Source organism: Arvicola amphibius, chromosome 4 (assembly GCF_903992535.2).
Source record: "Arvicola amphibius chromosome 4, mArvAmp1.2, whole genome shotgun sequence".
NCBI classification, from domain to species: domain Eukaryota; kingdom Metazoa; phylum Chordata; class Mammalia; order Rodentia; family Cricetidae; genus Arvicola; species Arvicola amphibius.
Window position 1 is genome coordinate 18,441,226 of NC_052050.1, and position 27,327 is coordinate 18,468,552.

The window sequence follows — 27,327 nt, forward strand, 5'->3', positions numbered from 1 at the left end:
GGTCTCCTCCTCCCGACTCTCACGGCGCCGCTAAGTTTCTTCGCTCGGGACCGCGCACTGGGCGCGGGCTGGGCGCAAGCTGTGGCCGGTTGACCTGTCCTCGCGCACAGATCCCGGGCCAGCCCCGGGCCCTCCAAGACCATGCTGTGCCGCAGCTGGAGAAGATGCCGTCGCTCTCCCGAGGAGCCCAGGGTGTCCGCCCAGGTCTCAGCTCCCCTCGCGCTCCCGCCCTCGCCCGCGTCACCGGACAGCGGCACCAAGAGGCCTGGGCTCCGGGCACTGAAGAAGATGGGTCAGTGACACGCAAGGATGGGTCCGGGTGGGCACGAACTGTCTCCAGGGACAACCTGGAAGGAGCGGGTGTACAGGCCAACGGGCTTCCCGAGGGTGCGTGGCGTGGGGAGCATCAATACTCTTCCAGATGGGGGTCACACCTGGGGGTCACCAGATTCCCAGGCTGTGCCAGAAGGCTTGGATGTTCAGTCTCACCAGGAGGCTCCCGCCAGGCCGTGCTGGAGTGAGAATTTGGGCTAGGGGCATCGATAGGGTCGCAGGAACTGGAGAAAGGAGGGAGAGATAAAAGCTTGGAGTTAGTTTAGGTTGGGATTGTAGCTCAAATAGAGTACTTTGCTTAACTGTAGGTTCGATCCCCAGTGTCACATTCCTAGCATCTCATCAACTTGCTGTTGGCAAACTCCCAGCATTGGAGAGGTGGAAGTAAATGGATCAACAGTTCAAGGTCGTTCTCCCCTACAGGGTAGGTTAGTTAATACACACATCCCAACTTGGGATTTGAGAGCGCTGTCTCAAAAAATTCATTAAAAATTTGAGGTGTGCTTACTTCCCTCCCTAGTGGGCGTCTCAGAGCACCTGCTGCTCTTGGCCCCAGGAACTGTTTACAGAAGGCCTCTGGAAGACTCTAGACTCTCAAGCCAGCCTTGTAGCCCTCAGGATCTCTCTGCCAGAGCAGCCACAAAGCCCTGGCGTGGCTGGGAGAATGGTCTGAGAAAGCCCAGGTTCCTGCTTCAGAAGTCAGTGAAGTCAGTCACTGGTTCTCGAGAAGCCCTGGAGTCAGCCCAGGGCTGTGGTGGTTGTAGGTGTATCACTCACCTTCCTGAGGTAGGTGGCCTAGTCCCCATTTCGCAGAGGAGGAAACTGACTCAGACGTCAAAGGATTTTGTCTAGGTCACTCAGACTGTACCATCACAACTGACTTGCTCAGAGTCTGGGCAAAATGGGACTTGTGGGGCTTGAACAAGGGACAGAAGTGAAAGCCCTTCATAAACTGTAAAGTGCTGAAAACTAAAGTGCTTTGTTGGGACTGCCAACCTCCACACAGAATTCAGGGGTCCCAAATGCCAGCCTTGGCTCCCCTCCACAGCCGCCCCCTCCTCTTCCTCATTCCACCTGAACGTTTCAGATGCCGCTCTGTGCCTAAGGCAGATCTTTTTGCCCCGCCCTCCAGGCAGTCATTCAAAAGATCAATATTTATAGACCCAACAAAGTAGACACAGTCCTGCCCTCAGAGAGCTAAATGACAAAGTAAAGGAGTCAGAAGATGGGCTTTGAGGAGGGGGGAAAGCGATTGTGATGTTGGGGAGACAGAGAGGAAACACTGGACCCCAGAACTTAAAGGATGCTCATGTAGATAGGAGAGAGTCAGAAGGACCCCTGGGGTCCCTCTCTGTAGAGTGATAGGCTCTGTTTGCATGGCAGTAAGGGTCCCAGAAAGGCCCCTGGCAAGAAATGTAGCTGAGTTAAAGGAGTGGATGGACAGACAGTGGGGTGATCAAGATGGGGGCGAAAGGAGGGCTGTTTGAAAGGAGGCAGAGGAGTATCTTGGGAAGAGGTGTTGGGGTTCGGGCAGGAGAGGTGTGGGAAGGAGGATCCAGGGCCACCAAGAGGAGACGGGGATGGCTCCCTAATATGAAATCAGGAGTCTCTGGGAAGCGAGCACTATTCTGTGGCCTCGTGGTTTGTGGAAAGGAGTTGGTCGAGTGAGGCCACCTGCCACTGAGGCAGGATAGGGCTCTCAGGAGAAGCAGCCTGAGCCAATGGCCCCCTAGGAGTTATGGATGCTGCTGGAGACAGAGACAAAGTTCCCACACACCAGCTATCCTTTCCTCCTGTGCCCATTTGCTGAACCCCATCAGTGGCCATGGTCCTAGGCCAGAGGCTGAGGCTGCAAAGCAGGGTGACAGAGGCTTGCCCTAGAGGCACGTAGTGTACAAGAAGGAGATTCGTAGGCACATAATTATAGGAGAGCCCAGTCTGGCACGAGTCAGCTGAGCATGGCTCTGGGTAGTTCATTGTGGAACTATGTGCGTATCAGAACATCTTCTGTGCCCTTCCTACCACTGGCTGGTTCTGTCCTGTTGAGTGATTGCTGAGTGACCATAGAGAAAGGAATTCCCGTGTATAGGAAATGCCACCTCCCCCCAAGCAATGCTGATCTCCATGCTGAGCCCTTGGATAAGGCAGCAACAAACTCAGTGGGCCTATGGCCCAGCCCCATGACCCCCAAATGGCTAAAGCCCAGGCCTGTCCCCAAGGTACCTTCCATCCCCATCTGCCCCTCCCCAGATGACCCTCATCATCCCCTATCAGGCTAAGAGAAAACAGATCTTATTTCAGGTCAAGGAACTGGAACAGGGAGTATCTCAAAGGGGCCCGCGGGAGGAAAAGGCCTGTGAAGCCACAGTCGGGGGGAATGAGGCCAAGGGCAGGGGAGGAGAGTGGTTGAGTGGGGGCCATTTGCAGTGCTGGGCTGTGCCTGAACATTACTGCCCACCGAGCTTGCCTCAGACTTAATCCTGCTTAGTTCTGTCATTCCTGGAACAAGTGTCCTCCTTAGTGACAGAGAGACAGGAGATGGCAGGGTAAAACCCCCGCCAGGCAGCCATTAAGGAACCCTGGCTGCCTGCCACCCACAGTCAAGGTTCCAAGGACACACTTTATTAGCATAGTTAATGAGCGCTGACACCTTCATACCATCCTGTTGCATGTACCATCTCATTTAGCGCTCACAGTCATGTGAGACAGGTGGTACCCTGAGCCTCAGTTTACCAGGAGGTAACAGGCCCAGAGAGGCTAGATCAAAGCTAGAAGGTGACCCATGCCTGGAATCCCAGCTCTGGAGAGATGGAGAATCCAGCCTGGCATACATATTGAGTTCCAGACCAGAAAAGGCTATGCATCGAGGCTTTGTCTCAAAAGCTAAAAGTGGCAGAGAGATTCAAATCCATGCAGTATGGTCCGGAGTCTAGGCTCTAAACACAGATGAAAGAGATGTTCATCTGAGAGGAACTGCTATTCCTCAGAGATGGCCTCTCAGGGCTGCCAATGAAATACAAGATGCTAGATTGGTTTGATTTGGTTTTAGGTATTTTATTTTTATTTTTTTTAGGTATTTTGGGTTTTTTTTTAATGTTTTTTCTTGTTGTTGTTGTTTGTTTTGTTTTGTTTTTCGAGACAGGGTTTCTTTGTAGCTTTGGAGTCAATCCTGGAACTAGATTTGTAGACCAGGTTGGCCTCAAACTCACAGAGATCTGCCTGCCCAGTGCTGGGATTAAAGGCATGTGCCACCACTGCCTGCTTTTTTTGTTTTTGTTTTCTTTTTGTTATTGTTGTTGTTGTTGTTTTTGAGATGGGGTTTCTCTGTATAGTCTTGGCTGTCCTGGAGCTCGCTCTGTAGAACAAGCTGGTCTCAAATTCAGAGATCCTCCTGCCTCTGTCTCCCTAGTGCTGGGAGTAGAGGTGTGTGCTGCCAGTGCTTGGCAGGATGCTTAAATTGAATGTTTTGTGGACAAAGAATAATTTCAGACATGCGTATGTATCTCCCACCTCTAGAACGTGTGTGTAAGTTGTAAACCCGTGGCTATCTGTAATTGTTTTTGGTCTGGTACTGGGGATGGAACCCAGGGTCTTGAGCATGCTGGGTCAGCACTGACCAGCATCCCCAGCCCCATGGGACACGCTTACACTAAAGCGGTATCTGTCGTTATCCTAAATTCACCTGTAAAGGATCCCCTCCAATTTTGTGTTGCTTTGTTTTATGTTTTTTTCCCCAGCAATTGCTTTCTCAGCAGCCTGCTTGTGCCTGTGAGCTCAGGCTCCGCCCAGACCCCTAATCCTCTCAGTGAACCGAGGGCTGAGTAGGCACAACCTTGCGCTCACCCTCCCTGCTTGCCTCACTCCAACAAGCTCTCCTGGGTGAGGGGCTTTCCCTATGGCCTGTCCGGGATGTTCCCTGCAGGGTGAGTTGGGCTGATCTGAAGTGGAGCCGGCAGGAGGGGGACTTCAAGGGACCTTAGACCTAGCAGGAGCCTGGATTGGGTGGCGGAGAGGGCAGGGCAGCCTTGTAGCCTCCCCCTCCCCCCATCATCATCCCTTGACCCTGTTCACGCCTTGTTCTGGCCCAGCCAAGCCCAGAAGGCGCCACACCCTCAACTCCCTGGCCTACAGGCCTCTGGGGGAAGCCCTGCCTACACTTCCTGCTTTTCTTGATTTTTCCAGGAATGCTATAGAGAGCACTCCCTCCCTCTGGCCTCCGTGTGATGGTCAGCTAGAACAAGGGGGACATGCTTGGTACCTGGGACAGTGGGGCTGGAAGGCCACTGGAAACATGGCTGTTGTGTTGTGTGTCTTTTCCAGCACTGCATGGACCCAGCCATTAGGAAATGCTGCTGCCTCCCACTCCCCTCACACACACTTTGGCAGGAGCAGTTGACTACCCTGTTCCTGCATGTCTCACATTCCTGACAGAGCCCTGTGTGCATTTCCTGACTGACAGGGCAGTAGTGTACACACACACACACACACACACACACACACACACACACACTGCCTGTTTTCTTTCCCAGGCTCTCTCTCTCTCTCTCTTTCTCTCTCTCTCTCTCTCTCTCTCTCTCTCTCTCTCACACACACACACACACACACACACACACACACACACACTGCCTGTTTTCTTTCCCAGGCTGACCCACCTTCCTCCCACCCCAGCCTCCGGTCTGGACGAACACACAAGCACACATCCTCTCCCATTATATTCACACGCTACTCTGCACACACCCCTCTGTTAAATGCTCAGAACCTCACAGCCCTTCTTCACCAGCCTACCCCGGCCTCTGCCCACTACCCAGCCCCTGCCTTGGGCGTCCACACTGTCTTGACCATGTATAGTTAGCCTCCTCTGAGCTTCAGTGAGACTGGACTGCCTCCCACCACAGCTTCCCAGACAGAACTGCACAAGCCCCACCCCCACCCCCAAAGGCCCTGGTCCAGGTGCATGTCTAGGTGTGCACGTGTGTCCTTTCCTCATTCCTGTGTCTGGGTGGACCCTTTGGAACCCAGATGAGCCCAGCTCAGGGACAGTGTCTGCGTCCCAGATGGGGATACTGCACCAGGCCAGAGGCAACTCAGTCCTGGCTTAGACGCCACTGGCCCGAGGACGGTAGATCCTTTTCCTTCTGGGCTCCCACTCAGTCCCACAGAGCCAGGTCTCAGTTCCCTCATTTTCTGAACAGCCAGAGTGCTGTAAGTTTTGCTCGTTCTTCTTAGAGTCCCCCAGCTCCGCCTCTTGGCTGGCCACTGTGTGACTTGGCTTTGAGGTGATAATGCACATTTGGGATAATTCGGATGCACCAGGTGTAGCATGCCCTGCAACCACAACACACAAAGGCTGGCCTTGCAGGATTGCTGTGAGTTTGAGGCCAGCCGGGTATATGGGCTTCTGTTTCTGGGGAGGGGAGACTACAGTAATTTTTGGTATTTTATTCAAATTGAATAATCAGGACCCAGTCAAGTAGCGAATATTTATAATCCCAACACTGGAGAGCTGAGGCAGGAGAATTGTGAGTTGAGGCTAGCCTGTGACTAGACAGATCTTATTTCAAAAACCTGTGATTGTGTGTGTAATAAAACTGGTTGTTCTAGGCTCGGGACTCTAACTCAGTGGCACAGAGGCATTATGCCTGAAGCCCTGGGCTTGAAGAGGAAGGGAGGGATACAGGGAGAGAGGGAGGAAGCAAGAGAAACAGAGAGACAGAGACAGAACCTAGCTGGAGGACACGCTTTTAATTTCAAGCTGTGAGGGGCTGAGGCAAAAGTTCAGGGCCAGCCGGGGCCAGGAAGTGAAGGACATTTCTCAAAACAACACAACAAAGCCAAACCAAAAAGCGAAACTCGAGGCCTATATCAATATATAATATAATCCTAGCACTTTGGAGGCAGAGGCAGGAGGATCAGGAGTTGAAGGTCATCTTGGCAATGTAGCAGGTTTGAGGCCAACTTCTAAGTGCTTGGCCCCTGGCATTTCTGCTCCCTTGCTGTGCAGCTGCAATCTAGCCCCACAAACACACCATGTAACCCTTAGGCAGCAACTCCCTATTTCTCCCCCCCCTCCCCATCGTGATCGGCTTTCTGTCCACGAGGTTGTCTATTCTGTATGTCTTGAAGGAGTTCGTTCATAAGACCTGTGTCACTCAGGGACCCCACTTCTTTCATTTATTGTTCAAGGCTCATGATATGGCATGTGTCAGGGGTAGCAGATGTCACTCTTATTATTGTTATTTTTATTACTGTTATTATTACTATTAATTATTTTAGAGCTAGTCTTGCTATTTAGCCCAGGTTATCCCCTGCTTCCGCCCCCTGAAGGCTTGGCTCTCCCTTGTATCTGTTCCATGTTTGGCTTCTCCATTCATCTCTGATGAACTCTTGGCTTCCACCTCTGGCTCTCCACCCTCATTTTTTCCTGTTGTGATTTCCTGACGGTTGCCCCTCCCACACAGTTGAGAGAGGCTGTGGCCCTAGCCCAGGGTCAGGTAGAAAACCCACAGACACAGTAGGATGTGGGAGGCCTGTGCACCTGCTCAGAACTTGTCATGAATGAGACATCTGTGGGCTTGGGTCTGGCTGGATTTACATATGTTTCCGGGTGGCTGGGTGGAAAGCCAGCAATCACTGCCCCAGGTCTTGCCCTTACCTTTGTTGACCCTGCTGATACCCCAAGACCTTCTCTTTCTCTCTGCTCATGGCTTAGGAGTACCTGCCTGGGACCAGCCCCTGGCCCAGCTTGGTTATAGACCCTCTCTCTGTACTCTGTTTGACATTCCTTCCTTTCCTTCCTTCCTTCCTTCCCTTCCTTCCTCCCTCCCTTCTTCCTTCCTTCCTTCCTTCCTTCCTTCCTTCCTTCCTTCCTTCCCTTCTTTCTTTTGGTTGGGAGAGGGTTATTTATTTATTTATTTGTTTATTATGTATACAATATTCTGTGTGTATGCCTGCAGGTCAGAAGAGGGCACCAGACCCCATTTACAGATGATTGTGAGCCACCATGTGGTTGCTGGGAATTGAACTCAGGACCTTTGGAAGAGCAGGCAATGCTCTTAACCTCTGAGCCATCTCTCCAGCCCCCCGAGAGGGTCTTTTTAGGTAAGACCGTAGCCTAGGCTAGGCTGGCCTCAAACTTGGCACTCCTCTCAAAAGCTGAGGTTTCTGGTGTGAGCCACCATTCCTGTCTCTGGTTGGCTTTTCTATAGGTATGTGGTTGAGGGGTAAGTGTGGTTAGAGGCCAAAGCCACTTGAGTAGGTAGCCTACCGTGTTACCCCTCCCAACAGACTCTAGAGATCCCGGGAGTAAGGACAGGAGTGGGGAGGGGTCTGTCATTGTGGAAACCTGCTCCAGAAGGGGCTGTCGGGCTTTCAGACTGCCAGTCTCAATTTTAATGGCCTGTTTACAGAAGGCTGGGGACAAAGCAGAGCCACTGTGACTCACCTCCATTTCTGGGCTTAGTCACTCACCAGTCCCCTCCCCATCCCCCACAGGCTTGGCATCAGAGGACTGGCCCAGTTAGGGGAGGTGACCTCAGCTGAGGAACCTTTCCAGGCTGAGGAGGTGAAGGAAGGGTGAGCCTGGCTAGCTTTGGTCCCAGGCCTGGTGGCACCACTGGTTCCCTGCATGCCCCACCCTCCTCTTGTTGTCTCTCTGAATCAGATAATTCAGAGGGCCTGGGTGAATATGACAGGGGGCAGGGGAAGGGGGTGAGCCTGGGGATCACTTGACCTAGTAGGGCGCCAGCCCCTGTCCTGACCAGAGGCACGGGGAGGATTGTGACTGAAGGTCTTAGTCCTCCCCAGCCTGAGAGGCCCCTGGGAACCCTAAGGAGGGCAGGTTACCTCTCCTGCCCCTGAAAACCTTCAAGCTGTAAGGTAAATTCAGGGGCTCAGTCAACAAAGTGCTTGCCTTGCAAGCGAGAGGGCTGAGTTCCATCCCCGAAACCCACATAAAAAGAAAGGAGCGGTGGCACACACCTATTTTCCCAGCATTGAGGAGGCAGAGCCAGGACTGCTTGGGGTTGGCTGCTTAGCCGATGCACACACACTTGCACACACGTAAGCACTTTTGCACGTGTGATCATGCCCTCTGCTAGAAAGCCGTAAAGTACAATTTTAAAATACAGATGCCCGAGTGCCAGCCCATGCCTGTTGAGTGGGCATCTCTTGCCCCAGGAGAATCCGATACACAGCTAGGGCTAAGAACCCAGACCCCAAGGCGTCATCGGCTCTGAAGTCAGGAAAGATATGACAGGGCTGAGTAGAATTCTAAGCACTGAGCCTGCCCATCTGCTTTGGCTGTGGAGTCTGTCTGTAAATATTAGTTGGAGCCAGGCTCTGGGAGATAAGAGTTCATTCTGCTCTGGTGCCTATTAAAGACTCCTGAGATTCAGTATAGCATTTTGTCAGTGCTGGTGGTAGTGTGGTGTGGTGTGGTAGTGGTGTGTGTGTGTGTGTACACAAAGAGAGGCACAAAGGCTCACACATGCATGCACACACACAAAGGCCGGAGGAGAGGATTGCGTGTTCTCTATCACTCTTTATCTCCTTGAGACAGGTTATCTCTCAGAACCGGGTGCCTGGATTGTGGCCAACAAGCCAGAGTGCTCTTTCTCCCTCTGTCTCCCACAGCTGCGCTGAGATTACAGGCCTGCATGGCCATATGGAGCTTTTACGTGGGTTCTGGCAATTCGAACTCAGTTCCTCGTGCTCGAGCGACGAGTGCTCTTTCAGCTGAGCCGTGTCCCAGCCTTTGCTGGCTTTTTGTTTGTTTGTTTGGAACTCACATTCCTCCTGCCTTGACACACCAAGTGGTGTGATTTTGGGGATTTGGGGTTTACATGTTTGGGACACACCCTTTTTATTTTTTGCTTCTTTGACTCCTCTCCTTTGAAAAACAAACAATCAAAACAAAGCAGGGTCTCACTATGTAGGTACCAATGACTTGGAATTTGACCAGACCAGGTCTCAGACTAAGAGATCCGCTTGCTTCTGGCTCCTGAGTGCTGAGATTGTTTTTAAGATTTATTTTATTAATTATGTGTATGTGTGTGAGTGTCTGTATATGACACGAGAGCCTCAACCCTTTGGAGCTGGCGTTAATGAGCCCAGAGCTGCCCTAGGTGGGTGCTGGAAACCAGTGTGGGTCTTCTGGGAAACCGGAAGTGCTCTTCATCGCTGGGCCCTCGCTCCAGCTCCTTGCATTTATTCTTAAAACAGAGTTTCCTTCTGTAGCTTAGGCCGGCCTAGAACTCGCTCTGTAACCCAAGCAGGCCTTGAACTAAGAGCAGTCTCCTTGCCTTGGCCTCCTGAATGCTAAGAGATTACAGGTGTGAGCCACCATGCTCAACTTTTTAAAAAGAAGAAAGTGCCTTTTGGTGTTCAGGGAGGGAAAACCCGCCAATGTGAGGGTAAATCAGGAAGGCTTCCTGGAGGAGGTGGTGGCTGAGCTTGTCTTTGAACTCAGCTAGAAGAGGAAGAGAAGCAGGAAAGGACCCTCACTACAAAGTCGGGGGGCGGGGGGGAGCGGGCAGACTCAGGTCAGAGTTGGGCAAGCAGGAGCATTGGAATAAAAGATAAGGTTTGGGTGCTGTAGCTCACACCTGTGATGACAGCACTCCAGTGGCTGAGGCAGGAGGATTGACATAATTTGAATTTCAGTCATGATCACATAATTTGAGACCATCGTGGACTACCAAATGAAGTTCAAGGCAGCCTGAACTGCAGAGTAGACCCTGTCTCAAAGAAAATAGAATTGGGGCTGGGTGGGGGGATGTTGCAGCCAGAGAGGTGGTTAAGAGTACAGACTGCTTTTCACTCCAGTTCAGTTCCCGGTGGCTGGGCATAGTGACTGACAGCCGTCCTCCAGCTCTGGAGAAACCAGTTTCCTCTTCTGGGTCCCCCCAGCACTTGTTACACAAGTGTACAAACACACGTGCACAAACACACTGCACATACACACAAACAAAATAGAGCCACGTGTGATGGCGCACACCTTTAATCTCAGCACTCAGGAGGCAGAGGCTAGTGGATCTCTGTGGGTTCAAGGACAGCCTGGTCTACAGAGAGAGGTCCCGGACAGGCAATGCTATACAGAGAAACCCTGTCTCAAAAAACAAAAATCAAAAAACAAAAAAAAAAACAACAAAAAAAAAGGAAGACAGAAAAAAGGAAGAAGGAGGGAGACTTATTGTTGTTTGCCTCACAGTGGTTTTGGTTTTTTGCTTTTTCAATTTGAGTTAGTTGCCAGCATTAAAAAATGTGGTCGCTTCCCATCCAGACACAAATTCCTGGCCTCTGGAAACTCTGGCTGTCCCCTCCAGCTGAAGGGCGAGGCTCTCCAAAGAGTCTGGTTCCCTCTTCTGCTGTCCCAGCTGGTGACCCTTTGGTGTCTGAGCTTTCGGAGGCTCTGAGCTGGCTTGGGCTGAACCCTTCAGGGCAGGTGTGGGCAGGCTATAGTAACTCGGAAGTGTAGGATTGTGCAGCGGGCAGGCATTTATGTAGTCTCCATTTTTTTTTTTTTTTTTCTGGAGAACAAAGGCTCAGAGCAGTTTCACGTGAGTAACTGGGAGGTGACGGGTAGGAACTTTGTTCCACAGTGCCTTGGATGTAAATTCTGTCGTCTCTTTCCTTCCACTACCCAGGGTGCTTGGGGAAGCAGGAAGAGAAAGATGGACCCTGCAAAAGGGCCCTGAAGTGCAGTGGCCCAGGAGACTGGAGATCAGCCCCACAGGACTTCTGGAGTCCTTGGCCTGATGCTCTGGAGGCAGAGTGCCCCACCCCTTCCAGTGACTCTGGGAAGGTGGAGGAGAGGAGCTTGGGTTGCAGCTAGATTTAGGTTAGATAATAGTGGGAAGAGGACTTCCTGATGGCTGCAAGTTTCACATCAAGGAAGCGGTTGTTGGTAGCCAATTCTAGGAGAGAGAGAGAGGGAGAGAGAGGAGAGAGAGAGGAGAGAGAGAGAGAGAGAGAGAGAGAGAGAGAGAGAGAGAGAGAGAGAGAGGAGCTCAGAAGACAATTGACTGGAGTTGGTCCGGTCCTCTACTTCCACCCTGTGGGTGGGTCTCAGGAATAAAACTCAGGTTGCCAGGCTTGCAGGGCAAACATCTTTACACACTAACACACCTCACCGGCCCTAGAGCTTTTAGTGGAGGTGGCTGGAAGAGAGGATAATCTGGAGTGAGACCCGAGTCCCAGGCACTGTGCTTGGGAACTGCGGAAACCAGTAGCGGGAATCTCTTACTGGCCAGCCTGGAAAGGGTGTTTGGGGCTGCAAAGCTTCAAGCAAGTGACAGTGGTGATGTGGTTTGTTACAATGAGAGGGTGCAGAGGCCTGGCTGTGGCTAAGCTCGCAAAAGGCCTCCCATTTCCCCCATCCTCCATCAGCTGGGGGACAGTGCAAGGGACTGCTGGACAGGGACGCTCCCTTGCAGGGCCAGACCCAACAACCCCGATTTCCCTGCAGGCCTGACGGAGGATGAGGATATCCAAGCCATGCTGCGGGGTTCCCGGCTCCTCAAAATCCGCTCACGCACGTGGCACAAGGAGCGACTGTACCGGCTGCAGGAAGACGGCCTGAGCGTGTGGTTCCAGCGGCGCATCCCGCACGCGCCTTCGCAGCACATCTGTGAGTGGGTCGGGGGTGGCGCGGGGCAGGGCGGTGGGGACAGCAGCAGGCGCCGTGGCCGCTATCTGACCCTGTCTCGATTATAGTCTTCGTGCAGCACATCGAGGCGGTCCGGGAGGGCCATCAGTCGGAGGGCTTGCGGCGCTTCGGGGGCGCCTACGCGCCTGCGCGCTGCCTCACCATCGCCTTTAAGGGCCGCCGCAAGAACCTGGACCTGGCGGCGCCCACTGCGGAGGAGGCGCAGCGCTGGGTGCGAGGCCTGGCCAAGCTGCGGGAGCGCCTGGATGCCATGAGCCAGCGGGAGCGGCTAGACCAATATCCTGCTGGGCTGGGAGGGAGGACCTGTCCTAGGAGAGTTCCTGGTCTAAGGAGCATAGGCTGAGACAGTTCCCGGTGCTCTGAAATGGGGATGAAGGCTCACTCTGGTTGACCTAAGCCCTTATTGGAGAAAAGCACCACGCCCACTCCAGGGAGGACCTCCTAATTTGGGAAACTGTGCCTTATGAAGATGTGGCACTTGTGCCCTTGGAATCCCCCCTACACACACACACACACACACACACACACACACACACACACATCCCGGGGCCAAGACGGAAGTACAGTCCCTAATATTGGGGACCCCGAACTAGGTATTGTAGTGTGAAAACGAGCGGGGCTGCGTCCCGCCACCCGGCCACCGGCTAGCTTTACACCCGAAATAATTACACAGAAACTGTATTCTTTTAAAACACTGCCTGGCCCATAGTTTCAGCCTCTTATTGGTTAATTCTCACATCTTTCTTTAACCCATATTTAGTAATCTGGGTAGCACCACGAGGTGTGGCTTAGCAGGAGAGATCTTAACCTGCGTCCATCTCGGAGAGGAGCAGCATGGAGACTCCTATGGCAAATGCCTGAAGCGTCTCCCCAACTCTACTTCCTTGTTCCCACAATTCTGTTCTGTCTACTCCACCTACCTAATTTTCTGTCTCTTAAAGGGCCAAGGCAGTTTTCTTTATTAATTAACCAATGAAAGAAACATAGACAGATAACTCTCCTCCATCAAGGTATTGACAACCTATTAGTGCTGGCTAGGGGGCCTACTTTATCGTTGGTATTTCCTGAGCACGCACACCTGGATATGGTCCTATCTACACCGGGCTGACTCCGACCAGGACAGTAAAATGAGCTTCAAGGAGATGAAGAGCCTGCTGAGGATGGTGAACGTGGACATGAATGACATGTATGCCTACCGCCTCTTCAAGGTGAATTCAGGCGCCTCCCCCGCACCCCTTTTCCACCCCAGCATCTGGAACATTAGCTCTAGCCAGGGTTTTTTAAGACAGGATCTCACTATGTAGCCCACGCTAGCTTTGAACTTGTGATCCTTCAGTCTCAGTTCCTGGAATAGTTGGGATTTCTGATAAACAACATCAGCTACCTTTCCAGCTTTTTTGTAGGGAGCCACCTCTCCATACAGAAAGGCAACACTTCCAGCCCGTGGTGGCGCGTGCCTTTAATCCCAGCACTTCAGGTGGGTCTCTGAGTTCAAGGCCACTCTAGTCTACCGAGCGAGTTCCAGGACAGGCTCCATAACTACTGAGAAACCCTGTCTCAAAAACAACAACAACAAAACAAAACAAAAAAAAAAGAGCAACACCTGAGCCTAGTTAATTAGGCTTTTCCGGCTAGGTGTGGTGGTGCACACCTTTAATCCTAGTACTCTGGAGGCAAAAAACCTTTCCCATTCCCTGGAGCGAGAGAACCAGAACTTTATGTGACTCCTCTAGGCAGTGCTCAGAGGTAGGGTGACAGCTTCAGAGCCCAGGCTGAGCTGCAGGGCACTGTAGTGTGAAGCGGCGGGCTGCGTTCCCGCCGCCCAGTCGCCGGCTAGCTTTACACCCGAAATAATTACACGGAAACTGTATTCTTTTAAACACTGCCTGGCCCATTATCTGTAGCCTCTTATTAGTTAATTCTCACATCTTCCTTTAACCCATATTTAGTAATTTGGGTAGCACCACGAGTTGTGGCTTACCAGGAGAGATCTTAACCTGCGTCCATCTCGGAGAGGAGCAGCATGGAGCCTCACCACGCGACTGCCTGAAGCGTCTCTCCAACTCTACTTCCTTGTTCCCACAATTCTGTTCTGTCTACTCCACCTACCTAACTCTCTGTCTCTTAAAGGGCCAAGGCAGTTTTCTTTATTAATTAACCAATGAAAGAAACATAGACAGATAACTCTCCTCCATCATTTCCCCTTTTTCTGTTTAAATAAAAAAGAAAGGCTTTAACTTTAACATAGCAAAATTACATATAACAAAACAGTTATCAAGCAAGTATTACAGTTACAATATTTAAATCTATTTTATCTTTTATCATAACTAAGGAAAGCTATAACTATCTATTTATTCTTCAACTCCATCAAAGACTCCAGAAGGATATAATATCACCTAAGTAAACAAGTCATATGCAACTTTCAAACTCTAGAAATGACAGAGACGTCTCACTGCCTGGACAGTCACCCAAAGTTCCTCTGTACCGTTGGGGCATCCATCTTCAGCCTACAGGCCCATAAGTACCCAGCAGACATTTCCATGAAGCAGGAAATTCCAAAGACAGTTCAATCACTTTCTGCTGTGTCCTGCAGAACGTCTCGCAGACTCTTTCACGAATCAGGAACCCCGAAAGATCATCTCACCTTTAGGCAAGTTCAGCAGTCCTCTCTCTCTGCGGGTTTTTTGTGTCCAGATTATGGAACAGTCCAGCCAAGAGCAGTTTCTTGCCCAAATGGCTAACAAACTCCATAAGTAGCCTCTTCGATGCCCATCTTCCTCTCGAAGTAGATTGGTGCTGCCAGGAGCAGACGTGTCTCATTGTCATGAAAAACCCTAAGTTATTAAAACATTAAATGCCATATTCTACAGTCTTTGAAAGATATGAAGAATGTCTATCTAACTGAAATATATCTCTACATATCTAGAAAATCTAATAACATGACTACAAGCTTAACAATTATCAATGATTATCCATTAACAACCTATATTTCCTAATTATACATTACAGTTTTTAAAATGAACTACAATCACAATAGCTTAATCAAGATCAGAAATACATATACATATAACAAAATTGACCTTAAAATCTATACCAATGCAAATTCATATCTATATCATCTCCCCCTTTAAATGTAAAAGAACATTTATAAGCAATATTTGGGAAAATGGGCGCAGTTTTTTCTCTCCAAACTGCTTCCTGCTGAATGGGGGCGCTGTTATTTAGGTCTTTCATGGTGTAACCTGTGTGCTAGGTTCCTCTCAGTTGGCAGTTGAGTGAAGTAATTTTTTGAAGATGTTCACAGCAACCTTTCAGGAGGGCGTGGTCTATCATACCATATTGGGATAGAAGCAATCCACAGAGTCTCGTCCTCTGTGAAAACAAAAGAAGAAACTCTTTTCCAAAGCATCATGTTTTTAGATCCAAATCCTGAAGTCATACCATTAAAATGTCCATTTTGGTCTAGCCTGGCAGCCCATATAATGAAATGTCTCTCTGTACTTAGCTCCTTTACAGTCAAAAAAATCAAAGAAAACACAACAAAATACATAATCCAGACTCTCTGTGAATTTTCCATTTTTACGTGGCTTATTTTTACTCTATCACTTTATTTTATTCTGTCTCTTTAAAGACTTTACCCCTTTTTTAAGGCATTAACTTTATTCTCTATATATTTATTTTTTTTTTTCTCTCAAGCCTACGTACAGTCATCCAACATTGTGACCCATATGGGGGTCTTATATGTCTGAATCTGTCCTATTGTGAATCTGTAATTTTTTACTATCCAGGAGCATTTCTTAAAAGGTTAACCACTTCTTAAAATAATACGGTACTGCCTGTTTATAGCCAAGTCTAAACCTTAACTGTGCTGTTATCATGGTAATTACGATAGTTTCTGCCTGAGGTCAGCACAATTCAGCATGGCGGAGCAGAGCCAAAGCCGCTCCTGCCTCAGTCATTTGGTGCCCCTGGGCCGCACACAGTTCCAGGCACACAGCAGTCGACATTGGAGCCGCACTCAGCAGTTTAATTCTGAGACTGAGCGTGCAGCACAGAAACTCTTTTCATCCAAGTTACAATCAAATCTGACACGCAGAGCACTGTGCAGTCTGAAAAACCTCTCTCTCTATGGCGGCAGGAATCCGCAAATGCTGTCCCGCTCGCCTAAGCCTGATTCCGCCATCTGCCCAGGTGCAGGCAGGGAGCAGTGAGCCATTGGCATGGTCTCAGAGAACTTTCTTTTCGATCCCAAGTGGGCAAGGTTTTTAAGTGGATTTAGCCCCACGTTGAAACATAGACAGATAACTCTCCTCCATCAGGGCACCACTTGTCCATGTGACTGTGTGCTTGCACATGGGAGCACAGGCAAACACACTCGCGTGCACAGTGTACACAAGTCTCCTCCCCTCCACCTCTTGTGCCTGTGTGGGAGCTCTGGGGTGCACATTGATTGGGTGACGTGGCAGAGACATGTATGGATGCTGAGTGTGACCAGCCTGTGCCCTGCAAAGACAAGGGAGCCTAGATGCCCGTGTACAGGCCCAGCCGGCTACTCTGAGAATTCCTTTCGTTCACTTCAGCTCACTGAGTAGGTGTCTTATGAGGACAGTAAGTACATTGGGAGGTGGACTGTGCACCCCAAGTCCTGATCTTGATCCTCGGGGTAGGCCATGGTGCAAATGGACAGGTGTGAATCCTGAGACTCTATAGCCCTGAAGTTCACTCAGGACTGTGGGCTTAAGGAACTGGAGTATTGGGAAATCGTAGTTGCTGCTTTTCCAGCCATTATGATCGTGGAGTGTGTCACTAATTATGACACGTTCTCAAGAGTGTCCCCTCCGCTGAGCCCCACCTCCCTATTCCCCAGGAGTGTGACCACTCCAACAACGAGCGTCTGGAGGGGGCCGAGATCGAGGCATTCCTACGGAGGCTGCTGAAACGGCCTGAACTGGAGGAGATCTTCCACCGATACTCGGGTGAGGACCGCGTGCTGAGCACCTCCGAGCTGCTGGAGTTCCTGGAAGACCAGGGCGAGGATGGTGCCACCCTGGCCTGTGCCCGGAAACTTATCCAGACCTATGAGCTCAATGAGACAGGTAGGTGAGCATAGCCTTGATCTCAAGCAGCTCCGGATTTCTAGCCGGCAAGTTCTGCCGTCACTGCCTGTCCCCGGCAGGTCCCCTCGCCTCTTCCAGGCTCTACATTCTCTACCTGTAAAATGGCACTGTAGTATGCCTGCCCCTCAGGGTTCTGTGGAGGATTAGATGGTGCATAGAGTCAACCAGCAGCCATGGGGGCTACTAGAATCTGGACATGTAACCCCGCCCCCGATAGCCCCACCCTCTCTCCTTCTCTTCCCCATAGCCAAGCAGCATGAGCTCATGACGCTGGATGGCTTCATCATGTATCTGTTGTCGCCTGAGGGGGCTGCCCTGAACATGGCCCACACGTGTGTGTTCCAGGACATGAGCCAGCCCCTAGCCCACTACTTCATCTCCTCCTCTCACAACACCTACCTGACCGACTCTCAGATTGGAGGGCCCAGCAGCACTGAGGCCTACATTAGGTACAACGGTGAGGGTGAGAGCAGGGGGCTCTCTCCTCTGCACTCCCTGGCTAGGCCTGTGGCACACCCACACTTTGCCCGTCCATCTGTCTGTCAACTGTAGGGCCTTTGCCCAGGGATGCCGCTGTGTGGAACTTGACTGCTGGGAGGGCCCGGGAGGTGAACCCATCATCTATCATGGCCACACGCTCACCACCAAGATCCTCTTTCGAGATGTGATCCAAGTCGTGCACGACCATGCTTTCAAGGTAAGCCCCTGGGACCTCATGCCCAGCCCTGGATCGGATCACTTCCTAGTGATCTCTTCTCCCTCCCAGAGCCAGATGTCCTTCCTGGAGCATCATTCATTCACCAAGTGCTGCGGGAATAAGAGGCCCAGAGAGTAAAATAAACCGGAATCGCTCTCTCCTCACATCCTCGCGACTAACAAATGTTCCGGCATCACCAAGTTTCCAGAAGAAAACCTTGGGGCTTAGGGGAGGCTAACTGAGTTGTGACTTCTGAGAGCACAGCTCAAGCCCATACGCTTTGCAGCCATCAGGGTACACAACCTCACTAATGACAGCATCTGTAACGTCGCTGACATGGCCAATCTAAAACCCAATGAGCATTTATAAACGAGTCATTGGTGAAGCTGCCCTCCATCCCCCAACAGTCCACGCTTTCCCAGAGACCCCCAAACCTGACCTCTAGCATTTCCACACATACCTTGGTGCCAGAATGTCTCATGTCCTACAGACGTGGTCCCCTAGGGTGGGTTTTCCACAGCCCTGCCTTTGCCCACCTGTCTTGAGAGACACACTGTGTGAAGGCGCGGGACCGGCACAGGGTGATGCTGAGCCGTTGCCTGTCTTCTTCCCCCACCTCCCAACAGTTCTCCCCATATCCTGTTATCCTGTCCCTTGAGAACCACTGTGGGCTGGAACAGCAGGCTGTCATGGCCCGCCACCTTCGAAACATCCTGGGAGACATGCTGGTGACACAGGCCTTGGACTCCCAGAACCCCGAGGAGCTGCCGTCTCCTGAGGTGATGCTCCCAGACCCGCAGCTTGGGAGGTGGGTCAGTCTGACTGTGACCCACCCCTGTCACTCATGTCCCCCCTCTGGCTCGGGACCCCTTACCTCTTTCTGCCAGAACCATTTCCTGCTCAGCAAAGCTCACATCCGCCACCCAGCTGTTCTTTTGGCTGCCATTTAGTTCCTCATCCCTTGACTGGCCCCAGCCCATCCACTTACTGTGTCTTACTCTGCCTGTGTCCCTTCTTGCAGGGACTTGTAGGCCCAACCTCTTCCACTCCATGGCCTGAGTTGACATTCCTTCCCCCTAGATCTCCCTTCCCAGCCATCTGCTCTTGCCAGATGCCACCGCATCAGATAAGTAGGGCTAGGACTGTGAGGCTCAGCAACCCAGCAGTTACCCCGTCCAGGCTCAGCAACCCAGCAGTTACCCCGTCCGTGTACATGAGGCCTTGGATTAGTCCTTAGTCCTGAAAGGGGGGGGGGGGGCTTGCTTCTCACATTTATTCTACTCTGTCTCATTAGAAGTAACCATCTTCTAGTTGTTGTTTTGTTTGTTTGTTTGTTTTGTTTTTTGAGACAGGGTTTCTCTGTAGCTTTGGAGCCTGTTCTGGAACCCGCTCTGTAGGCCAGGCTGGTCTCAAACTCACAGAGATCCACCTGTCCCTGCCTCCCAGGTGCTGGGATTAAAGGCATGCACCACCACTGCCCTGGCTCTTCCAGTGTTTATGTGTGTGAACTTTTCCATATATACACACCTATGTTCACAAAGATTTTCTCATTTATTTGCTTGGTTGTTTTACTGTTGCCATTATTTTGAGACAGGGTCTCATATAGCCCAGGTTGGCCTCCAACTCTTTATGTAGCCAAGGATGATCTTGAACTTCTGATCCTTTTGCTTCTGTCTCAGAGCTGGGATTACAGGAGTGTTTTTATAGTGCCCAGGTAGAGGCCAGGACTTTGTGCATGACAGGCAAGAACTCTAACAACTGATCTATATTCCCAGCCATGACTGGCTATTCTTTGGCCCAAGCTGGCCAGGTTGTTGGGGCACTTGTCTTTGCTGAGACAGAAGAATCAAGAGATAGAGGCTAGAAAAATGAGGAATAGTGGCACACGCCTATAATCCTAGCACAGAGGAGGCGAAGGCAGGAAGATCAGAAATTCAAAGTTATCTTTCTAATATTGCACTTGAGGCCAGCCTAGGCTATGTAAGACTGCTTCAAAAACAAACAAAAAACTTATACAAAATGGTCGTGTGATTATACATGCCTCAGTCATTCCTTCCAGGAAAGGTCTTTCTGAACTGGGTGGTGGTGGCGCATACCTTTAATCCCAGCACTCGAGAGGCAGAGACAAGCAGATCCCTGCGAGTTCGGGGCCAGCCTGGGCTACAGAGCAGGTTCCAGGATAGCCAAGGGCTACACAGAGAAACCCCGTCTTAAAAGAGAAAGCAACAAAACAAACAGAGAAAGATCATTCTGGAAGAGAGTTCCTTCCCTTTAGATCCCAAGCTGCCTCTGAGCAGTGTAAGGGCTGCTAATGTGGCATTCTGACAAACGGTACCCTTTTCGCCACCCTTCATCAGTGACTTGTGGTGGGATCATGTTTTCCTCTTAGGAACACTCTCCCGTCTCTCCTGCCCCCTTGTCTACCAGCCACTGTCATGGTGGTGGCTTCACTTGTCCGCCTTGGCCTTTACAGCAGCTGAAGGGCCGGGTCTTGGTGAAAGGGAAGAAGCTGCCAGCTCGGCACGAAGATGGCCGGGTGTTGTCAGACAGGGAGGATGAGGATGAGGAGGAAGAGGAGTCAGAAGAGGCTTTGGAGGCTGCAGAGCAGAGCAGGCGGGTGAGTGCTTCCCCTGGGCCGTGGTCTGGGGTCTATTGCAGGGCTGGGGGTGGGGAAGGCTGGGAAAGCAGGTGGGAGCAGGAGCCTTGGGCCAGGTGCTCTTCACTGCGGCTGCTTTCCCAGGCCAAGCAGGTCTCCCCGGAGCTCTCAGCACTGGCTGTGTATTGCTGTGCCGCCCGCCTGCGGACCCTGGACCCCAGGCCTGGCCCACGTCAACCCTGCAAGGTTGGCTCCCTCGGCGAGCGCAAGGCCAGGAAGTTTACCCGGGAGGCAGGTAGGAACCAGAGAGTGGGTATCTGGGGACAGGAGGGCATGGAACCCTGTGGGCTTGGGGGCTGGATGGGGATCCTGAGGTTGTTCTGAAGATTGAGGGGGCTTTCAGGGAACCTAAGGACATCAGGGGGACCAGGAAAGATTCTGCTAGGAGAATGGTGGCCTAGCTCCATGCTGAGGGTGAGTGGAGAAGCCACAAATGGGAGAGGCTTGAGGCGGCTGCCTTCACTGCACTCATCACATAGTGATGGTCAAGGCATTGGCTAACCAGTCAGGCTAGTGGCAGGGGCTGGCATAGCCCAGAGGTCTGAGCCTGAGAAGATGTCACTCGAGAGGAAGGAGGAAGCAGAAGGGAGAAAGGTCTCTAATTAGGAGGAACAGGTTATACGAAGGCCCAGAGGCATCACGACCATGGCAGGAGTTCCAGCAACCCAAGGCACAGCTGGGGGCGTGGGCAGGATGAGTGACCTGGACTGGCAGCCTAGGGCCAGGTGTTCAGTGTGGGGAGTCAAGAGTGTGGCCATGGGTGATGCAGGTGTCAAACTGTATGGCTGCCAGGTGTCCCTGCCCCTCTCTGGTCCTCAGCAACCTCTTCTGTGCCTTTCACCCTAGGTCAGAAGAGAGGGAGGAGCTGAGGTGAAGGGGGTTGGGTACCCTGGAACTGGACCAGGGACAGAAGCCTGGGTCCTATCACAATCCTGGCCCCAACTCTGCCCTAGGGAACAGCTTTGTCAGGCTCAACACTCAGCAACTGACCCGAGTGTACCCGATGGGGCTGCGGATGAACTCAGCCAACTATAACCCCCAAGAGATGTGGAACTCGGGCTGTCAGTTGGGTGAGCGGGGCTATAAACAGGGAATTCTGGGAATTCTGGGCGGGGATGGGCACTCAGCAGTGAGCAGCCACACAGCTTTCTAGAAGACACTAAGTGCATTGGTGTTTAAAGGGCTCTGAAATGTATGTTTGTTTGTTGAGACAGGATCTCACTATACAGCTCTGACTGGCCTCAAATCCGCCTGCCTCAGCCTCCCCAGGGTTGGGGTTAAAGGTGTACACCAGGCTCGGCAACTTACATTTTTTTCTTTTCCTTTTTTTTTTTTTTTTTTTTTTTTGGTGTGTGTGTGTGTGTGTGTGTGAGTGACTGTCCTAGAGCTCACACTGGCTTTAGAGATCCACTTGCCCCCGCCTCCTGAACGATGAGATTAGAAGCATGCACCACATCGCTAGGCCAAGAGTTACACTTCTGTATGAGGCACACGCCTGTAATCTGTAATCCTGGTGTTTGGGAGGCAGGGAGAGGAGGGGTAGTAGTTCATGGTCATCCTTGGCCCATGGCTACTTCATGTGTCTGTGGCCAGCCTGGGTTACATGAGTTTCAAAATACATAAAAGAAAGTTACTATTTTCGTATGCTGCCCAGTGTGCACGCGTGCATGCGTGTGTGTGCAGGCTATGGGTCAGCACTGGCTATTTTACTGCTCTCCGCCTTTTTTTACGTCTTTACGAGGGTAGAGATAAAGACATGAGCCGGACGTGGTGGCGCATGCCTGTGATCCCAGCACTCAGGAAGCTGAGGCAAGAAAATTATGAATTCAAGGCCAGCTTTGTTACAGAGGTAGTTTAGGCCAACCAGGGTCATAAGGTTGTAAGACTGTATTTAAAAAAACCAAACTAGCAAGAAAGGAATTTAAAATCTTTATTTCCATGTGCCCTTAACACACACACACACACACACACACACACACACACACGCACACACTTACTTGACAGTTCTGCTAAGTCAATACTGATAAAGATGGGCTCTAGGGGACACTGAGCCCTGCCCAAGGAGATCATGTTCTTTCTGGAAGTATGTGTTCTGTTTTCAGACCTTGGCTCTGACAGCAGGGGCCTTTGTTAGCACACCCCACCTCAACCCCACCTTGGAGAAGGTGAACGCATGGTCCCTCCTCAGTAGGTCCCGACAGGGACAGAACGTTAGTAACTAGAGGGTTGGATGCTGGACCCTCTGTCCAGCTTGCTCGTTCCCGAATCTGCCGAGGAGAGAGAGCTGCCAAGAATCATCTGTCCAACCATGTCGTCTACTCCACAGTGGCTCTGAACTTCCAGACTCCAGGCTACGAGATGGACCTCAACACAGGGCGCTTCCTCATAAACGGGCAGTGTGGCTATGTCCTGAAGCCTGCACACCTGAGGCAGCGCGACACCACCTTTGACCCTGAGTGCCCTGGACCCCCTAGAACTACTCTGACAGTCCAGGTCAGCAGCCTGGTCCACGCCTCCACCTCAGGTTAAGGCTCTGGGGAGGTACCGGTCTGAGGGAAAGAGAGACAAGGGAGGTCAGGAACGGGCCTGGCGTGAGGCAGCCCACGTGTGCATTTGTACAGGAGAGACAATGTTTGAGGACACAGGGCTTAGAGTTCCAGAGGGGCAAGGGTGGGTATGGCCCCAGGGGGGCCCAGTAGAACCCACCCTCTCCCCCTCCTATAGGTGCTAACAGCACAACAGCTGCCCAAGCTGAATGCAGAGAAGCCCAGCTCCATCGTGGATCCTCTGGTGCGCGTGGAGATCCATGGGGTGCCCGCCGACTGTGCCCACAAGGAGACTGACTATGTGCTCAACAATGGTGAGCGAGGGGCTGGTGGGAGGGCGGGGCAGGCTCTGGGGCCAGTGAACCCCAACTACCACACCTGTCCCCTAGGCTTCAACCCCTGCTGGGAGCAGAGTCTGCAGTTCCAACTCCGGGTCCCAGAGCTGGTGCTGGTGCGGTTTGTGGTTGAGGACTATGACACCACCTCACCCAATGATTTTGTGGGCCAGTTCACACTGCCTCTCAACAGCCTGAAGCAAGGTAGGTGGTGGGCATGAGGGAATGAGTGGGCGGGGCTCCAGCTTCTGACCGTGGCTGCCTTCCTCACAGGGTACCGCCACATCCACCTGCTCTCCAAGGATGGCGCCTCGCTGTCCCCAGCCACGCTCTTTGTCCACATCTGCATTCAGAACTCTCGAGGGCCTCCCTGACGGGATCAGTGGATGCTGGCATCATGGCACAGAGCCCTCTCTGGAGCAAGGGACCATGGGAGTCCGGGACATGCCACCTGTCCCGGTCACCAGGTGCTGAGTACACCTGGATGCCGAGAGCTGCTGTTTGGTCCCTCGATGAGAGACAGGACCATAATTGGCATCTTGTCCAGTGGCCTACTGGACTGCAGGAGCCTCCAACCCTGGGACCTTCAAGTGTTCCGGCCAAGTCAAGGAGCAGGACACCTGGCCCTCTGCCCCCAGCAAGGCCATCTTAGCCTCCTTCCCTAAAAAGAACGTAGCAACCCACGTTGCCTCCTTTCAGGACATGAGTGGGACCCAAGAGCCTCCTTCCCCTTCAGCTTCCTGGTTTCTTTCCCTTCCCATCATCAGGCAGGGAGCGGATGAACCCTGGGGAAAAACTGGCAGTATGTTTGTAACTTGGATCACAGAAGAGCCCTGGAGAGGGCAGAAGAGAAACTGTTTTTAAAAATAACGGAAAAGGGCCGGGCGGTGGTGGCGCACGCCTTTAATCCTAGCACTTGGGAGGCAGAGACAGGTGGATCTCTGTGAGTTTGAGGCCAGCCTGGTTGACAGAGTGAGTTCCAGGACAGGCTATAAAACTACACAGAGAAACCCTGTCTCAAACCCACGCCCCTCCCCCCAAAACAAAAAATAAAGAAAAAGTGTACCTTCTCACTGTATTCCCCAGGCCATGGGCAGAGCTGGAGCGAGAGCTGCTGAAGTCTCTTCTCCCAGTGCGATCTGGGTTTTGTCCAAGACAGCCAGGGGTGGCTACAGGAGGTGCCACGGCCTTTGGCTTAAAGCTGGTGCCAATTCCTAAGTTCCCTTCTCCTTAAATGGGGAGGGAGCAAGTCCAGCAGGGCACATTCCAGTGACAGGCAGCCCTAGAGGAGATGAATACCAGGGTGCTGCCTGCCTCTGTGACTCGGGGAAAGTGTCACTCAGAGAATCATGGGCTCCAACCTGTCAGGAAGGAACCTTAAAGGGACTTAGGTTATGGCGTTTTAGATTCCATAGGGCAGCAGTATTAGCCATGGGCAAGGTGGGGGTGGGGCTAGGCTGGCCTTGCATTGGCTCCAAGTCCTATAGAAACCAAAGCTTGAGGCTAGGACACCGTTCCTGCCACCTCAAGGCCCAAACCAGGAAGTGCTGGCTTCTCTTTGCTCTCTGTTTCTTTGGAAGGGCTTTGCTTCTCTGATGGATGGATTTACTACATGTTAAAAAAAATGATCAGGATCTGGAGCGGCCTAGGGAAGATGGGCAATGCAGGCAGAACACAAGCCCTGGCGGGGACACAGCTGAAGCCAAGTCCAGTCGGGATGTGCTAGCTCTAGGGGTTTGGAAAGGACCACGGGTCAGGATGGGTAATTTCCACAGGAAAAGAACAGTGAAAAGCAAACAGGTTACAGGGCCTGGCAACCTGTCATGTTGGAAAAAAAAAGCACCGCTAGAGGGAGCTGGAGGTCCCAGAAGGGCTTTGCCTCTCTGAGCTAACCCACAGTACAGCAGCATTCTTTAGCTGGGCCTGGTGGGACAGGCCTTTAATCCCAGCTACGTGAGAGGCTGGAGCTGGACAAGTTAAAGGGCCAGCCTTGGACTCCTACTGAGACTGTCTCAAATAAAAGGTCAAACGAGGGCTAGGATCAGCAGGTAAGTGCTTGTTGCAGAATTGCTGACCCGAGTTCAATGTCTGGAAGGGGAGAAGAGGACCCCTGAGGCAGGTGTGCCTCCACCATCTCCCTCTCCCCCCGCCATGTGCGCGCGCACACACACACACACGCATGCACACACGCACACTGGTGGCAGAATTTTTGCTGAGCACGTGTAAGGTTCTTCTCACTGATGCCTCAGTGCCAGCTCCTCTGTGGGATGGGAAAGGCTAGGGAGAATGTCGTATGTGCCCTAAAAGAGATCTTGTAAGGCTGCCCTGGTGATGGTGGTCCCGGGGAGCAGGACTTTCCTGTCACCTCGTCCTAACCTGGGCCCTACTCCACTGCCACCTGCTGCTGACCAGAGGAACACCAGGAAAGACCAGTACGTTGAGCTGCTTCCTTTATTAGAAACAAGTGAGATAGATGTACTGTGTGGAACAACGCGTTTGGTATCTCTGCCCCCCACCCCCACCCCGGCAATGAATGCCCCCAGTACAGCCCAAAGAAAAGCCAAAACAAAAGTGAAGCCCTCTCCCTGGCCCCAGATGCAGCACCTGCTTGCCACTCAGTCAGTTTAAGTCAATGAGACTGTCCTAAATCTCCTTAGGTGAGTGTCTGGAGACTGGCTTGCGCTTTGCAGCAGGACAAGACAGGTCTCCTCTAGTTCCAGGGCAGGCCTACCACACCACAAGAGACAATCTAGTTCCCTTTCCTGACCTGAGAGCCTCTCTCTCTTAGGCTGTAGACAGGTCAATGAAAACTGTCCAGGGCCTACAGGCCCCCAGGTTGGTTTAATGCTGGTCATCTTTGGAGACAGAATTCAATACCACAAAGACACCTGCTTCAGAGTGCCAGTAAGGAGGACAAATGGCAAAAAGAAGGGCAAGGCCTGAAATTTTCCATTAAAAAAAAAAAAAAGTGTTAGTAGAGCTTGGTGTGAGTCAACCTTCAGATGCCAACATCTCCAGACACAGGCACGAGTGGGAGTGAGCCCCATGTAGGCCTCAATCCAGGGTTAAGGCTTTTCTACCCAGCTCACTTCCTACAGACTGTAATTCATGGTAGAGTCAATCTAAAGGCAGGGAGGGAAGGTCTTAAGTACATGACGGAGGGCTGGGACCAGGCCCACAGAGGCCTTCTAACAGTGGCTGACTGAGACAGGTCAGTTTGGCGGCCCCAGGGCCCTTCTTGTTTGGTTCAAGCCAGTCACAGGGCTGCCATTCTTCTAAGACTGTGGAGCAGCTTTGACCCCCGTGACGGTGCTCCTTAGCCCCTGTTCACATGAGGGTTGAATGAAGACACCAGGACAGTTTGGATAAAAACAAGACTTAAAAACAACCCTGAGCCAACTCCTGCAGACCTGGGCAGGGTGCCCATCATGAGGCAGAAGTAGAGCAAGTCACCTGGTTTTGGGGACAGAGTTGTTGCCAGCGGATCTGTTTCTTCCAGGGCAGCCCCTAGGACTCACTGTTTTGTTCCATGACCGGGGTCAATGAAACCAAAGCTCACTCCAGGTTTGTACACCCCAAATCTCAGAGGCAATTTGAGCTGAGAGCTGGCTCCCAACTGATGACGATGAAGAGAGGAGGCCTTTCCACATTCCAGGCCCGCCCAAGTAGGAAAGACTGGAGTGCTTTGTTCCTTAGAACACCGCGCGTCTGATGACTGTGAGGCTGAGGGGAGCCCCTGCCTCTTTGACTCCTCCCATCTGTAGAACTCAGTGCACATTTTGCCAAGAGCAGCAGCTTCTTTGGTCTGAGTACCTTGGCGTCACAAGTCAGCCCCCTTTGCTGGCATTTGCAGTTCGCAGCACAGGACACTGACAGGAAGAAGGGTCCTGAACCCTCTGAGGAGAACCCCACAGCAGCAGTCTACGGAAGCAGGCAGCATCCCAAGCACACATTCCCTTCAGCTGATGAGATGCAGCG

General features: G+C 51.9%; 1 protein-coding gene across 2 annotated transcripts; it reads left to right on the plus strand.

The window, feature by feature from the left end:
• Positions 1–40: 40 nt before the first annotated feature.
• On the plus strand, positions 41–24,277 carry Plcd3 (phospholipase C delta 3). Of its 2 annotated transcripts, XM_038327270.1 has the most exons (15): positions 41–292; positions 11,798–11,959; positions 12,046–12,274; positions 13,077–13,206; positions 16,866–17,094; positions 17,363–17,564; positions 17,668–17,812; positions 18,439–18,591; positions 20,286–20,429; positions 20,553–20,703; positions 21,422–21,538; positions 22,795–22,961; positions 23,193–23,328; positions 23,404–23,553; positions 23,623–24,277. In XM_038327270.1, exons 1-15 carry the CDS (start codon positions 142–144, stop codon positions 23,721–23,723), a joined length of 2,367 nt encoding a protein of 788 aa, XP_038183198.1. In that variant the 5' UTR covers positions 41–141; the 3' UTR covers positions 23,724–24,277. The 2 variants fall into 2 exon arrangements, with proteins under 2 accessions (XP_038183198.1, XP_038183199.1); XM_038327271.1 differs by lacking the exon at positions 23,623–24,277 and having other exon boundaries at positions 22,795–22,992; positions 23,404–23,545.
• Positions 24,278–27,327: the final 3,050 nt, after the last annotated feature.